At 38.1% G+C, this 16,026-nt stretch overlaps 1 protein-coding gene across 1 annotated transcript in view; it reads right to left on the bottom strand.

Annotated features, from left to right (window-relative positions):
* The window catches only part of SLIT2 (slit guidance ligand 2), a 378,741-nt gene that overhangs the window by 16,436 nt on the left and 346,279 nt on the right, over nt 1-16,026 (bottom strand). The window contains 4 exon segments of the mRNA XM_007464483.1: nt 3,268-3,398; nt 4,984-5,224; nt 5,350-5,487; nt 10,233-10,326. Of these exon segments, the coding sequence (XP_007464545.1) occupies nt 3,268-3,398; nt 4,984-5,224; nt 5,350-5,487; nt 10,233-10,326 (604 nt within the window).

The following is a 16,026-nucleotide window of genomic DNA, read 5'->3' on the forward strand; positions in this document are numbered from 1 at the left end:
CTTTCCCTCTCTCACTCCCTCTTTCTTTTTAACAGCACATTCCATTGTGTGGCTGCCCTGGAGTTATTTAGTTAGAAACTTGGGTTGTTTCCTAACTTTTGTTTTTACAACCTCTGCCATGGTGAATTACCTTGTGCGTATGCCATTTCTACGTCACAGGTATAACTTTAGGGTAAATTCCCAGTAGTGGGAAAGATGTTTCCAAATTGCTCTCCATAGAAATTGTAAACAACATGTACTTCCATTGTCAATGTATGAGAAGAGAGGATTCACTTTCAACTCTTGCTACACTCCAGAAAGAGACACCAAAAAAGATTTTCCTCTATTGTTGGAAGGGAGACGGGAATGAAGACGAAGTGAGTGAGGAGTGAGGACAGAGCTGAGTGTAGAGTTAAATCCTTGTAGTGAATTGATGGGGCAGGTGTTACATTATTATTTACAGATATGGATTCTGAAACACATAAAAATTAAAGACCTTGCTAAAGTTTATATATAGTAATTGCCAAGCCTAGATTTGCACATACATCTCAGCCACTATGATTATTACTTGTTAAAAACTAGATTCTCCTGGTGTGTTGAAATAATTTAATGTTCTCAGTAGCCTCTATTTCACGAAAGCATTTTAAAATGTCAATTAGAATACTACTATATTCATATTATATATATATATATATATATATATATAGTATCCATATATTGTATCCACAATCAATTAATCAATCATCTCTCTATCTGAATTCTCGGTGATTGCTGCTTCTTTTCTTTAACTTAAAAATAATGCACTGGGACTTCCCTGGTGGCACAGTGGTTAAGAATCCGTCTGCCAATGCAGGGGACACGGGTTTGATCCCTGCTCCGGGAAGATCCCACACACTGCGGAGCAACAAAGCCCGCGAGCCACAACTACTGAGCCCGTGAGCCACAACTACTGAGCCCACGTGCCACAACTACTGAAGCCCGCATGCCTAGAGCCCATGCTCCGCAACAAGAGAAGCCACTACAATGAGAAGCCCGCGCACCGCAACGAAAAGTAGCCCCCACTCACCGCAACTAGAGAAAGCCCGCGTGCAGTAACGACCCAACGCAGCCAAAAATAAATAAATAAATAAATTTCTTTAAAAAAATAAAAATAATGCACTAACTTTTGTTGATTGTTGTGCCATAATCTAAAAAGCAAGAAATAAATAAAAGTTATGTTTGCTCTGGACCTCATAACAGATGTCTCCATTAGATGGTCTGCAAGCAGAAACATCTACTTCTGGTTCATAACAAAAAGTGTGTGATGTGATATTATCCTTTTTTATAGATGTTACAGGGTATACTCTATTGTTATGCAAAAATGGTCATGAACATAAACTCAAAATAATCTCTTTAGAGTAAATCCTTATTTGGATATAATCACTTGGGTTTTTACAACTTACCTAGAAATATTTTAAGTACATTTTATGTGAACACTAGCTTTAGTAAGTCAACTCCAAGAACTTTCACTATGGTTCCTGACAGTTTATGCTGTTTCATTGCATAAAACAAAACAAACACACGAAATACCAAAAATGAACCATAAGTTTAATATTCTGAAATCTTTTCATGAGCTGAAACAAATTGAGGCTATAACATTTAAGGCCTAGCAACATTTAAAATATTGGCACTAATTCATCACCATTTAGAGATGAAGTAACTATTGTATTCTGCTTGGAAACCAGTATTTATGTGTTTGTTTCCATGCTCTAAATATTCCCAAGTGAGTTAGCTTACCACCGAAAGGACTTACTGAATTCCATTCATGGCTACAATGGGCATCCAATTTCCCAGAACCGTTATGAAAGATTAACTAACATGTGAAGCACATTGAAAATATATAAGTATAATATCAAGATCATAAAGGCCAGTATCTCCATTTTATGTCTCCATCAATGGCCACAAACTTTTACCCAGCATGTTTGGGCTACAAATGTGTTTTGTTTGCCACATATGGTATTTAAAAAAAAATGTGAATCCATACTGAAGAAGGGAAAACTTTATATTTAAAAAAGCCAAATTTCTGTCTTTTCTTGAAAAATCACAAGTTCTGGCAAAACCTGGGCCCACATTTTCACATGACAGCATTCAGGGAGACCTGAGCAGATGTAGTCTAGTCCTGTTTTCACAAAGATTTGCTTTTAGTTCACTCCAGTCATAACCACTCCTATTATACTGCCAACACCAAGGCTATCTGTAACAGGGGAGTGCTTCTCTTAAAATCTTTTCAAGAATAAAAGGATGAAAGAATATTCTTTTCTTGCAATTAGCCAGTTCAGTTCATTTAAGATATCTGCCTGGAAAAACGGACTGCCTATGACTTTGTGACCTTCCTCTAAATGGTGGCAGTTATTTGTACATGTGAAGAAATCAACTAGGTAACGTCTGCAGGGCGACTGGTGTTGAGATGCAACGGAGGGGCTCTGAAGTTTAGTCTTATGCAAAAAGCACACTTTCAGGAAAATCCCACCCCGTGAATCCCACCCCATTCACATCTTCAATATATCATCAATACCATAATAATATCATAAAACTTCCAACAGAATGATCAGATAATACACATCTTGTAGCTGTCCATTGGCTATTACATGTAAGCTTCCTAAGGGCAGGAGCTCTGTTGCTGAAAGCTTAGAACACTGCCTGGCGCATAGTAGGTGCTCGATAAATATGTGTTGCATGAATAGTAACTTTAAATTTGTCCCTGTGCTGGGTATCCTGCAGCTGTTTCTCTAGGGCTACTCTCCACCTGTCTTCAGCCTGTTCTGAGCCCTGGGAGGCTCATGTGTGAGCTATATTACTGAGATCAGTGGGTTCCTTGTTTTCTGGCATCTGATTTGGCCAGAGGGAACCAGGGGTACAGGAGATTTTTGGGATCAGGTATTTAAAACCCTGGTTCCTTCCCTGAGCTCCTGTCACACAGTCCTCTCCACAATTCCTTTTCTGAGCATCGATTTCCATAACTGCTGCCTCCCCTCTCTCCTTCAAACCCATGGACACTAGCAGTATACCTAGTTACTAGCTCCAGATTACTATACTGTCCCAACCAATCTTTGTACAGTCCTCTTATAAATCTCTCCTTAATTATCCAACTTGAGTATGCTGTCTGTTACTGCCAGGCCTCTAACACACCTACCAAAGTCTGCTGTAGCCAAATTATTCCCTCCCCTCCCCATGACACAATAAGAGAGGAGAAGCCGTTCTGCATTAAGCAATTATTTTCACCTTTACCAGTAACTGACAGATCTTCACCTGTAAATGGCAGAAGCTGGGTGGGAGCCGGTGTCATAGCTGGCACGAACACGTCCCCGGTAGAGCTCTACGGCGATATGGTCTTTGTCACCCTTATACAAGAGGATTCCACTATCTTCATCTGTGGCAATCTAGTGGGAAGTAACCTTGACATTATTAGGACAAACAGTCATCCAGACATATTTCATTAAGAAGAAACAAGACTTCTTAGTAATGAGTTTTTTACTATGGTTTATTTCTTCTTTATGGCTCTGATAAAATACTAATGCACATTGAAATGATTACTTGAAAGAGGACCTATTCCTGGATTACTCTGTTGCAAATAAATTCATAAAGAACTTCAAAAAGCTCTTTTTACATTCATGAACTTATATATTTATTCACTTTCTGCATATTGGCAATGATAAAGCTTAAAGATTCATGTCCTATGAAATATGCAAAAACAAGGACATCACATAATTTATACTTCAGCAAATTAAAATTGAAAGATATTTTCCATATCATTAGAGTCCACAGTGTTTAAAGTAAATCAAGCTTTCCCCCTTAGATATCAAACTATATGGTCTAAGCAGAGAAAGATAAAATCTAATCAGAAACAAAATGATCACATTTCCGTTCTGTTCAAAAGAACAATAAGAAGTACTTAAGTTAACATCACTGAACGTGCTTAGAATTTCCTTTGCTGGAGATTTTCACTTACCTGCTTTTTGCTCCTGTTATGGGCTTTATTTATGGCATATGTGAAATGTGACTGCATTGAGCAAAATGGATTTTCCTATTACATGTTAAATTATGGTGTGACCAGGGGAAAAATCTCTGTTTTTATCCTTCCTTCTGAATTTTCCGGGCTTTTGAAGGACCAGCTCAGTAAAAGTTCGGACTTAAGCCCGAACACCACTGCGTACTTCTCATAAAAAGACGGGTGGCAAACGTTGGAAGTTAGGGGGCCAGGCTTTTTTAAAGAAGGCTTGTCTGCCTTCCAGGGTCCCATTCCTCACGACTTCTCAAGAAGCCCCTGCCCCTCATTGAAGTGCTAGGGTAAACCAAATATGGAGTGGGTTTTATAGGAAATTGGTTACACTTCTTTGAATTCAAAACAAAACAAACATGCAGCCCCAATTTGCCCCAGGTACCCTAAGTTTATCACCCTGATCTAGCCTAATCTTGGCTATAGGGGTTTGAATGATTTGCTCAAAGGTACACGGTGACTTGGTGGAAAAGACTTATGACAATACTTGAGTTTGTTAATTTCATGTCGAAGTTAAAAGACACTTACTGACACTTCTGCCAAGGTGTGTTCTGTCTCACCTGTGCTGTTCTCAGCTGCAGGTTTCCTAACGAAAGCTCCCCCAGCGCCCGCCCCCCACTACCGTGCAGAACCTGAACTGCAGAGCCATAAAAATAAATGAATAAAATGCCATTACCTGAGCGCAAAACAAAGAGAGAGATTTTGTTGCTTTGTCTCTGTGTGTGTGTTTTATATGATCAAGTAGTGAATAAAAATACCTAGTGCCCATTTAGTTTTGAAAGGCACAAATGGTAGAGAGAAGAAGAATAGAAGCTTCTCATACAAGTAGCATTTTCTGTCATTGTGCTATGCAGTATGTAACTGTCTATTTAAGAAATAATATCACTCACAAACCACCACATATGTTTATATTTGGCAGCTGAATTGGTTTAAAATGAGATTAGCTCTTGGTAGTGGGGGAATCTTACCTGAAGAGTGATGTTTGTTTGAGGCCGAACCTTGGCAGAAGGGATCTGAAGATAAGACTCTTTGTTTACAAAGTTCACACTGACCAGTTTTTCACACTTCTCTCCCTGGTAGCCAGGCAAACACTGGCATATTGGCTCATTTATCCTGATGATGCACTGAGCTCCATTCTGACAATCAAAATTATCACAGGGGCTGGTACGAGGGAGAACCATGGGTGGAGAAAACTCACAAAACAAGCCACTGAAGAATAAACAGAGAAAATACTTAATTAGACGTTACTTAATTGCCAATATGAATTGAGCCCTGTAACACCTAACTCTATGTAACACCTAACTCTAAATACAAATGTGTACTTGCACTTTTACCTGTAACCTTCAGGGCAGATGCATGTATAACTGTTCACTGCATCAGTGCAGTGGGCTCCGTTTTTACACTTGTTATCTTGGCAGTCATCAAAGTCAATGTCACAGTGTTCGCCTATGTATCCTGGCGTGCAGTCACATCTGTTTGAACAAGCAGGTACATAGTTTCAAACCCAACTGAGCCAAAATAAGTAAAAGAGTTGCATTTCATCTAGGAAACAACTGGTGCTGTCTTTGCAAAAACATATTTAGAACAGGCTCATAAAGTTTAAAAATTAACAGATGCCTAGAAAATAGTACTGATCTGCAAAGTATTCCATGGTTTCTCACTGTGATCTCTCAGAGGAACAGCAATTTTCCCTCTCTGATGACAGTGAGCATCCACAATCCAAATAAGAATAGACTAATCACACCAGGGTTTGTCCCTCCCTTCTTCCCCCACTTTATCTGCCCGTGGTATCCTCTATTTTCAGCTGTCTAATTCATTTGAGCTGCTGACACGATAAAAGTGCTGTGTTGTAAAATTTATTACGAATATTAAGCATATTTTAAGAACAATTAACATTTTAAATTTTCCAACAGAGACTGGGTGCATTGCAGTAAAGTATAATTTTATGAAAAGCAAATATGTTAGCATTGGATACCCTAATTTACCATGAATCCAGATGATCGTTATGGCAGAGTGGGGGCTGACCTAACTGGGTGGGGCAGGGGAACTGATACAAAATTCCTGGGGTCCATCCCCGGACAGCTTTTCAGCCTGTTCACTCTGGTGGTGTGGGACAGAAGGGGTCTCAGCTGCACTGATGGTGAAGAACCAGGGATAATAATACAGCTGATGTTCTTTGAGCACTTTGTTTCAGGCCCTGTTCTAATCATTTTGCATTATGGACTCATTGAATTCTCTCCACAGCCCTGTGACATCAGTGATACCATGACTCCACTCTACAGGTGAGGAAACAAGGCACAAATTGGTTAAATGCCTTGCCCAAGGACATCCAGCTTGTACACAGCTAGGAACTGAACCCAAGCAATCTGACAAGAAAGCCTGAATTTCTAACCACTGCTCTGTACCGTTAGATAATTGATTACTCAGGGTTCCCTTTAAAATCTCTTTCACCAGTGCGGACCATTGGAATGTCTAGCTATGACACCAAGGATGCAGGATTTTAAGGGTGCCCAAGGAAAAGCAATATGGCACATGCAGTCGTTATTAAACTATGCTTTGTGGAGCAATAGGGGACCATGGAACCCCCAAAGATATGGCCATAGATGGGGAGGGGGCCTCTGTCAGCTTCCCTCTGCACTGCCCCCCCCCAAACAATACTCTCCTGCTGTGATTCATTAGTTTTACACATTGGGCTTCCATAAGTGTTTCTGTTTGAGGTTTAAGAAAGGGTTCACTGACTTTAAAAAAAACAAATAAACCAGGAAATTATGTTTTAGCCTTATAGAATTTGCACTTTGCAATTAGGCAGAAGAACTGTGTTCATATTCTGGTTTCATCCTTAAGTGTATGTAATCTTGACTACATTACTTCATCTCTCTAAGTGTTCCTTTCCTCATCTGTAATATGTATATAATAATTTCCATCTCACAGGTTTGTTAAAAGATTAAATAAAAACACTATCTGTAAAATAATTACTACAGTAGTTAATATATAATGCATGATCAATAAATGGTAGGTTTAAAAAATAATTCTACATAAGTTTTTATAATTCTAAAAAAAGTATTTATGGTTTAGACTGTACTAATTATTCAGTTTTCTATTTCAAAGCCACTAGGATTTAAGTGAATGAGGATAATTAAAAACACCCTAGTGAATGTGGATATTATTGAATGCCAAGGGTTTTGCCTAAAAATGCAAAATCAGGATTTAAGAGTTACTGGAGAAACGATGAATTAATAAGATAAATGGGAGTATATACCCTCTAAGGGTAACACAGACTTTTAGCTCTGTGTGTATGAATTAAGAAATAAAATGAGCTCACTGCATCAGCATGCTTGCTCTAGAGCCAGTGGTTTTCATGCTAAATCGTAACAAAGCAAACAAGTCTGAAGTTAAATGGATTCTAAGTGGCCATAGACATTCTCAAAAAGATGGGCGGGGCCTAAGAAAAGGGCTTCCATCAATGTTAATTTGACCAGAGCTGCTCAAGTACAGAGCATTAAAAGAAAGAAGAAATGCTTTGAAACACTCTGAATTATTTACCTGAGAAAAGAAATCAAAGTAAGAGATAAGAGAACCACGTATTCACCATAGTGGCTGTTTAAGAGCTATTTTATTTTTTTTCTCTACAGATACTGTTTTCCGAGCCCATTAGGACTTGGAATCACATTATGAGACCAACATTTTTGTCTTTCTTTGGCTCCTTAGACCGAGTTTCAAAACAGGAAGAAAATATTTAATTAAGAATTCCTTAAAGCTTGTATTATCAATAAAACGTATCACATTCCCTGAACTCTGGCAAGGAGTGAGGAAGAAAGCAAAGAATATAAAATATACTGTTTAGAAGCCCCAAAGCTGACTAAGTAAGATGCATGCTTGAAAATACTGCTTATGGCATATCATGGTCTAAAAATATCTCAAAACAATTTAGGAGATTTATGAGGTATATAATGAAGCAAGAAAAGTAAAACCAGCTCTGTTAGCTTAGTAGTAAGAAAATGTAGCTGAAGTTAACAGTACATCTTGTCCAAACAATATTTGTCAGTAGAAATTTTCTTTAGCAGCTTCATATAGTCTTGGTTATTTTTAAGTCCATTTATTTTTTGCAAATTCCTTTGTCACAGTGTGTGATTATTTATAATATGGGAGTAATAGCAAATGCTATGACTTAAGCTGTTTTCTGCTAAACTACATAAAACTCACAAATTACTGCTGAAAACAATGGGTTCCCAAATCAGCTAATCCATAATCCAGTAAGATGCACTATAAAAAGTGTGCAATTTAATTGATAGTAATAGAAGATACTGAATTAATCGTTAGTCTTCTTGAAGATGAACTACTCAGTTTTTAATGGTTTCCGGTAAGTGTTACTAATACTTTATCTTGTAATTACAATGCACAAAGCTTATCCAGCAGATAGGCAGTTCTGGAAAACCATCTGCTTTACTGGCCAATTTCTCTAAGAAATGATAACCGTTGTTACCTGAATGACTGACGTTCAATTTGCCAAATTCATTGTGTGCAGATCAAAGACAATATGAATTAAAATAATTTACATACAGTATTTGGATGAACAAAATGCAATACAGGATTTTGTATAAAAAAGATTTCAATAAGACTTTTGTTTTTTCCACAGAGGGTTGTAAACTAAAATATAATGAAAAATAGAATCAAATGTATTCTTTTCTTTCCCAAAAAGGCATCAAATGGAATCATCAGGTGCTGCAACTGAATCTGTATATTCTAAAATAATGAATTTTAAATCAAATTGAATCAAAAACTGTTCTCTAAATAAAACTTGAGAATAAATATTTTATTCTGATTGGTCTTTGAAATCCAGGTGTGGTCAGGTGATAATGACCCCACCTCCCATTCAACTAAGAATGTCTGATAATCTGTTGACAAGTATTAATATGTTAGAGTCCCATGGGAAAAGAATTTGAAAAAGAATAGATACATCTATATGTATAACTGAATCACTTTGCTGTATACCTGAAACTAACAAAACATTGTTCATCAACTACACTCCAATATAAAATAAAATTTAAAAAAATGTTAGAGTCCCAGCTCTAATCCCATCTACTCTTATAAAACTGTTCCTGACTGGAGTAATTTTTAATTCTCTGAATCCTATGGCAACTAAGCCTGAGTCATTTCACTGAGAAGATAAAGAATGGGAGAGTGAGTAGCTACAAAGTGCCACAAAAACATAAGACGGTAACACTACTCGTGCCCTGACCCGTGGCAGGTGCTCAATAAATATTGGGTAAAGAAACCAGTAATGCTATTTGCTAGCTGTCTCTTGTAGGCACAACTCAACCTGAACACTACAGTGTCATTTCTGAGAACCCAGCTTACCTTCTGTAACAAACCAACAGTAATGGTCATAAAGTATAAAGCTTCTTAGAGGTAACCTGCACTAGAACAATCACCCAACTGGGAAGTATAAAACCCAGCTCCAGCTCTGCCAGTGAATAACACTGAGACCTCTGGATAGCCACCGACCTCTCTTGGTTGTGGTTTCCTCATGTTTAAAGTGAAGAATTTGGACCAGATGATTTCTAATCTACGGCCTAAGAAGAGAAGTTGCTGTTGATAGACCCTTAAAATATTTCGGAATTGTGGCAAAGGAATAATTTCATTTGATACCAAACGTACTCCAGGAAGACTGTTACCTGGTGTGACTGTGTGTTTTATCATCCCACACAACACACACGTGTGTGAAGGAGACACTATTAATAGTTACACTGAGACAACAGGCATAAACGGATATTGTACTGAGGCAACCTGGGACATATGGTTACTCTGTCTTCCTGCTCTTGGGTAAAGTATTGTTGCATAAGAAAACATTTTCAGTCACATTAAATGAAACTCCCTATTTTACCATAGACTTCCATTCAGATAATAAAGTTCCTAGTAGATATTACGAATTTATTTGGCCTCCAAATAAATTTAATTAAAAATAGCCAAAGGCTATTTTATTTCATACATGACTTTCCAGGAAAAGTCACAAAACAAAAGGGAACATTTTCTTTTCTTTGGTGTACTAAAAAAGGCCCATGCTGTAGATAAACATTTATAAAAATTCCATTGACACTGGAGAGTATGTCCTCTAAGTCCTGAGCACAGGTGTGAAGCTAGGTCCTGAAAGAAGAGGGCTCCTTAAAGAAAGACCCTCCTCCCCTGTTTGTGAGCCCCAAAGCAGCCTCGGACTTACTTGAATCCCTTTGGCGTCAGGATGCACTTGGAGTCGTGTTGGCAGGGGTTCAGGTCCTGCGCACAGAAGTCCAGCTTCTCCTCACACAACTCACCTGTTAACACGGCAAATGGTGTTAGGTCATAGACAAAGGTTAACAGGTTTCCTGCCAGCAGGCTGTGTCATGGGTCTGAGAGGTGAGCATAGCTTGTGATTGGAAAAAATAAAAAAATCACAAGACATGGAAGCAGAAGATCTGAAATGCTGGTTCTGCTGCTAAATAGTCTTATGATTTGGGACAACACAGCTATTGTTATCTGTGACTAATAGGAGTCCCTTTAGAATGTACTATTGGAGAAGGAAATCTGAATGCTTTTCGTTTTTATTCTTTTTTATTATTATTTTAAAATTTTGGACTTTTTATTGAGGTATAACATATATCCATAAGATAAATGAATAGCTAATAAATAGTCACAAACTGAACTCACTCATGTAACCAGCATCCATATCCAAAAACACACCACTGACTATCACTCCAGAGGCCCAACCCCAAGGGTAAGTAACCACTACCCTGACAGGACCACAGATTATTTGCACCTGTTTTTGAACTTGACATAAATAGAATCATTTGCTACATACACCTTTATGTCTGGCTTATTCTGTTGTTTTACGTTTGAAAAGATAATCCTCAAATCTTCACAGTCTCCAAGGTTCTACAAGTCTAGAAGAAAAAGACTTTGTTTCGCTTTTATGACTTATTGCAACAGCTCAACAGTATACTCCTCAGCTAAATCCGTCACGACAGAAAAAAGCAAAAGGAGAATCAATCTAGATAAAGAGTGTACACTTTTTTTCTATCAGCTAGCTTATAAAGAATAATGGTCATCCATAAAGGAGAGCTACAAGCATAACCATGAAGATTCTAGACACACTTTGTTGAATTGCATGTCCAATTATCTGTTAGGAAATTTCTTCATTTATAAATAACATGGTTATATTTTATTTTCAGGTACCTTAGGCCAAATGTGATTTTCGGTGAGAACACTCTCCCAATCATTGTGTGAGATTTTAAGGTGACTGGAAAGATGTAAAATTAAAAAGTTCTCTCCTTTTCTACCTTACCTTTAAATTAGTTTTTAATTATTTTATATGTAATAAATGAATGAATAAAGTGATACATCTATATGCAGCTGTTGTTCATTTCCAAGAAACTATTAGAACTTTGTTCAAAGTGTGTGGATTTAAAGCAACATAGGTTAAAACATCAGGAGTCTGCAGCATATCTCTTTGTTATAAGACTGTCCTTTTAAGGTAATACTTTGCTAACTGGTAGAAATAGTTGCTTAACAACTAAATGTGGCAAATCATTTACACTTCAAGGATCTTTTTCAGTGATTTAAATATATAAATGTACTAAGCTAGGTATTACATCAATATAGTGTATGATAAGTTAGGGTTTTTTCTGTCGCTTAAAGAGAACTAATTGTACTAAAACTCTCATATATTTCTTTTATAAGAAGCATTTCTGTGTCTGTAAATCTGTGATATAAAAAGTTTGTATCAAGATATACCTATACCTAATGAGCTATTTTTAAACAGGGTTTACTTAAAGCATCTTACATTCAATTATTATTACTTTAAGTAATACATCTTGATAGAATGTATTCATTATAATTTCTCAGCCTATCATGATGAAATCACTTTTAGTTTTCTAATCAAATCTACCTGGCTGGATAAAGGCTGTTTATAGTAGTCTATATGCAAGGCAGTTTAAATATCATTCTATGTATTCTTCACTTTATACCCAAATAAGAAATCATTTAAAAAATGATATGAAAGGGGGGGGATGCTTTACTTCTTATTCTTTTTGATCTAATCCAATCCAATCCAATCCAATTAAGACAATATAAACCATAGTTCATAAGGATTTACTATATGATGAGAGCAGTATGCTTAGAATATTTGTCTTTATATCTCTGTAGAGTATGGTATGGTGACATACTAAAATAATAGTTACTGAAAGAAAAATTTATGCTTTTTAAGGCAAGAACTCCATCTTGTTGACCTATATTCAACTTGTTTCATATTCGCCTCCTGAAATGATAAAGTGTGTGATGTGACAGGATGGATGGAAAGATGGAAATGTTCTTTATTCTATTACACATAGTGCTGTACTCCATTACCTTATAAGCAGGTATTTATATTTTTCATATGGCATCAGGAAAGGTAAGTCAGCCCATTGGAGTGGTTAAGGGCAATGTGGTTGAACACAGGTTAAACTTCAGCGCCCATGAGCCCCTCAAGAGATGGGAGTCTAGACAAACATTGGCTTCATAATTTGGCTCCAACCCACTCCACAAAATCACAGGAAATCCTACTCATTTGCTTTCAGCCTGGACCCTTAAAAGTCCCCAATGATAAAGCAATAGCTTGGAACACAATGTTTGCCTGGCATTTGAGATTTCCCTTTTGATCAGACGAGCAAATTAATTTTCCTTGTGCTTCTAGTTTTCAGCTTTTTTTGTTGATGAGAAGTTAAAGGTGTGTGTGTGTGTGTGTGTGTGTGTGTGTGTGTGTGTGTGTGTGTTGGTTGTTTCTGTTTTGGAGAAGAATTAGAGGGGTCAGCCAGGGAGCATACTGTTACCTCTCTAGAATAACAAGTTAGTGAATGATCAACTACAACTGGTGAAGAAAAAACACATGTCCTAAACAGAGGCATCTTTTTTATGTTTTTTGTAAGGAAGTGATGTTTAGTTTTTAGATCACCTCTTCCTGATTGTGTCTGTCAGGTAAGTATGGCAGAGAGTGGGATGGAAATGGACAAGTTCTACAGTTACACTAGTCAGAGCTGTGAGGGAGTAAGGCAGGAGTGATGCCCTCTTCCCTAAAAGGGCATGATTCCTCAGAGTCCAGAAGATGTAATTCATTGCTTACTGAACATCTGTAAATGTGGTCTTTCTGAAGAATCTGATGTAGTGGTAATATGACCATACATCCTGGCTTGCTCAGGTTTATACTTGCCATCCCAGGGTAATTTTCAAGAGTGTCCCCACACACTCACACAGATGCCCTGATTTGGATGACAAATGCTACGGTCACCTTGTGGGTGGGGCAGTAAAAGCTGGATCAACAGAGTTAGTGCTCTCTTTGGAGTGAAGAGTGAACCAGCATAAAGAGATCCTAGGGAGAAACTACTCTTAATTGGGTGAAATGACATTTGGGTTGCTGAGTTATTGCTTGGGATGGCCTTCTGCAACTTATTCAATATAAAACAGTGGACTGGTTGCAGAAAAATGAACCATTTTATTGTTCTGTTCCCCAATTCTTCGTAAGTAAAATGAGGTTCTGGAATTGAAGTTGTGCAAGGTCAACTGTGGCTATAAAAACCTTTTTTTTTTTTTTAAAAAAAAAAAAAAGGCAAAATGCTTCTGAAGAGATGAATAATGCAGATAAGCAAGTTAGTAGAGAGAGCATTATGCTTTAACTGAACAGAACATCATTATTGTTTTCAGTGGTAAAAACAGTGTCAGCATGTGCCCCAATCCCACTGAGGTACCAATACTGTGAATATTATTGTAATGAGGCAGAAATCTCAGTGCACTTGATGGTTCTTACGGGAAACAGTACCTGGAGTAGGCCTTGCTTCCTGCTTCATTTTAGATCCGTGCACCTAACTTTAATGTTCTTTCCTTATTACACACAAGGGGTCCTTCCTTAATCTTCATTTGTACTTCTGGTATCTAAAATTATCTTTTTGTTTGCATTCCTTATTACTGCACTTACTGAAATCACTTTAGAACTATTCCACAAGCTTCTTCCCTGATACCTATGGTGAGATCTGCCTATGGATGTTTTCAAATAATTCTGGTAGCGCACCACCAGAGTTTTAACATTGCCATATATTTTGAGTGCAAACTGTGTAAGAGGACTTATGTTAACGCTAGGAGTATAATGGTGAATAACAAAAAATGATATCCCTGTTCTCATGGAGCTTATACATGAGGGGAGGAGGAGAAAGATATTGATCCATTAATTTCACAAGTAACTGTAAAATTGCCTGAGTGATGAATGCTAAAAAATGTCCTGATGCTCTGGAAGGGGGACTGATGGTGAGGGAATTTTTTGCTGAAGAAGTAGGACTTGGATTGCAGGTGAAGGGGGGCGATAAAGAGCATTGGCAGTGGCTCTGTGTAGGAGGTGACATGGCAAATATGAGCTCTGAGAGACTGGGAGTGAGTCCAGGAGAGCGTGGTGACAGAGAAGGCCACAGAGGTTGGCAGGGGCCACATGGCAGAATGTCTTTATTTAATGGGCAGTAGGTACCATTGAAGGGTTTTAGGATAGAGGATGGCCAGATGACATGCACACTTTGAAATGAGCATTTGGGCTCTAGAGGTGGATGGATAGCACCGAGACAAATACAAATGGATATGAGTCATGATTTAGCTTGTACTCAGGTGGTGGTAGAGGAGATATGGATGGCCTGGATGTTTAGAAGCAAAATAAATGGGAATTTGTCATGGATTGGGTTAGGGGAGGGGAGAGAGGAAGCTGTCTGGGACTTCTAGGTTTCTGGTATGAATATTTGGAAGTACCTTTCAGTGACATAGAGAACACTGAAAAGACCAGGTTTTCTGGGGCAAAAATCAAGAGTTTGAAAAATAAGGATGTGGTGTCACGGGTTGAACTGTGTCTCCCCACGTACCCCGCCCCCCTCAAAAAATATGTTGTAGCCCTCCAGTACCTCAGAATGTGACCTTATTTGGAGATAGGGTTTTTATAGAAGTAATCAAGCTAAAATGAGGTCCTTAGGGTGGGCCCTAATCTGGTATGGCTAATGTTCTCACAGGATGAGGAAATCTGGCATAGAGGGCAGCCCACGTGAAGAGACAGAGAGGGCAGATGACCACCAACAGGCCAGCTAGAGAAGTCTGCAACAGGTCCTTCTCTCACAGCCCTCAAAAGGAGCTAACACCGCTGACACCTTGATTTTGGACTTCTAACCTCCAGAACTGTGAGATGATACATTTCTGTTATTTAAGCCACCCTGTTTGTGGTACTGGGTTATAATAACACTAGTGGTAAATTCTAAATTTTTGGAGGTTTATAGTGGGGAATAAAACTTTCAAATTATGCTACTATTTCTTTTCTTCTCTTTTCTCTCTTTTTCTCCTTCCTTCTTTCCCTCCCTCCTTCCCTCTCTTCCTTCAGTCTCTTTCCTTTCCTACTTCATTCCATGCAGCTGTCCTCACCCATGCCTGAAATTTTCTTTAAGCTTCTCCAACAGAGTCTTTAATAAGCGATGCACGAGGAGAGGAAGTGGCCCCTAAACATGACCTTTGCACTTCAAAAGAGTCAAGGCTTGAACAGAGCATATCAGCATAGTTTAGCCCTACATTTGCTGCCAGGGCTGGATGCCTCTCTGCAAAGCACTGTGAGTCTTGGTTGACTTGGACCAATCAGCCCTGGGCCCTCTTTCCAAGAGGCGTTGGTGTTAACAGGTAAGGTTTGCAGGACAGGCTGCCTAAACAGTAACGAAGACCCTCCTCCTCTTATGGCATTGAAGGTGACAAAGGCAAGAGAATCACAAACTACTGTGTCTTGTAGAGTGGGAGAAAAGTGAGTCCAATGTCTATTTCATCTATTTTACAATAAATCCGGAGACTGACTTGAACTTTGAATTATAGCTGCAAGTAAAAATAACTACCAACATCCCTATTATCACTAATTATAAAGTAATAATCTTGAAAGTGATTAACTTAAATTATGTCAAAGACATTCAAGCTCATGGTAAGTGGATGACACCTGAGTTGAG

The sequence above is a fragment of the Lipotes vexillifer genome, unplaced genomic scaffold (genome assembly GCF_000442215.2).
Source record: "Lipotes vexillifer unplaced genomic scaffold, Lipotes_vexillifer_v1.1 scaffold831, whole genome shotgun sequence".
Lineage (NCBI taxonomy): Eukaryota > Metazoa > Chordata > Mammalia > Artiodactyla > Lipotidae > Lipotes > Lipotes vexillifer.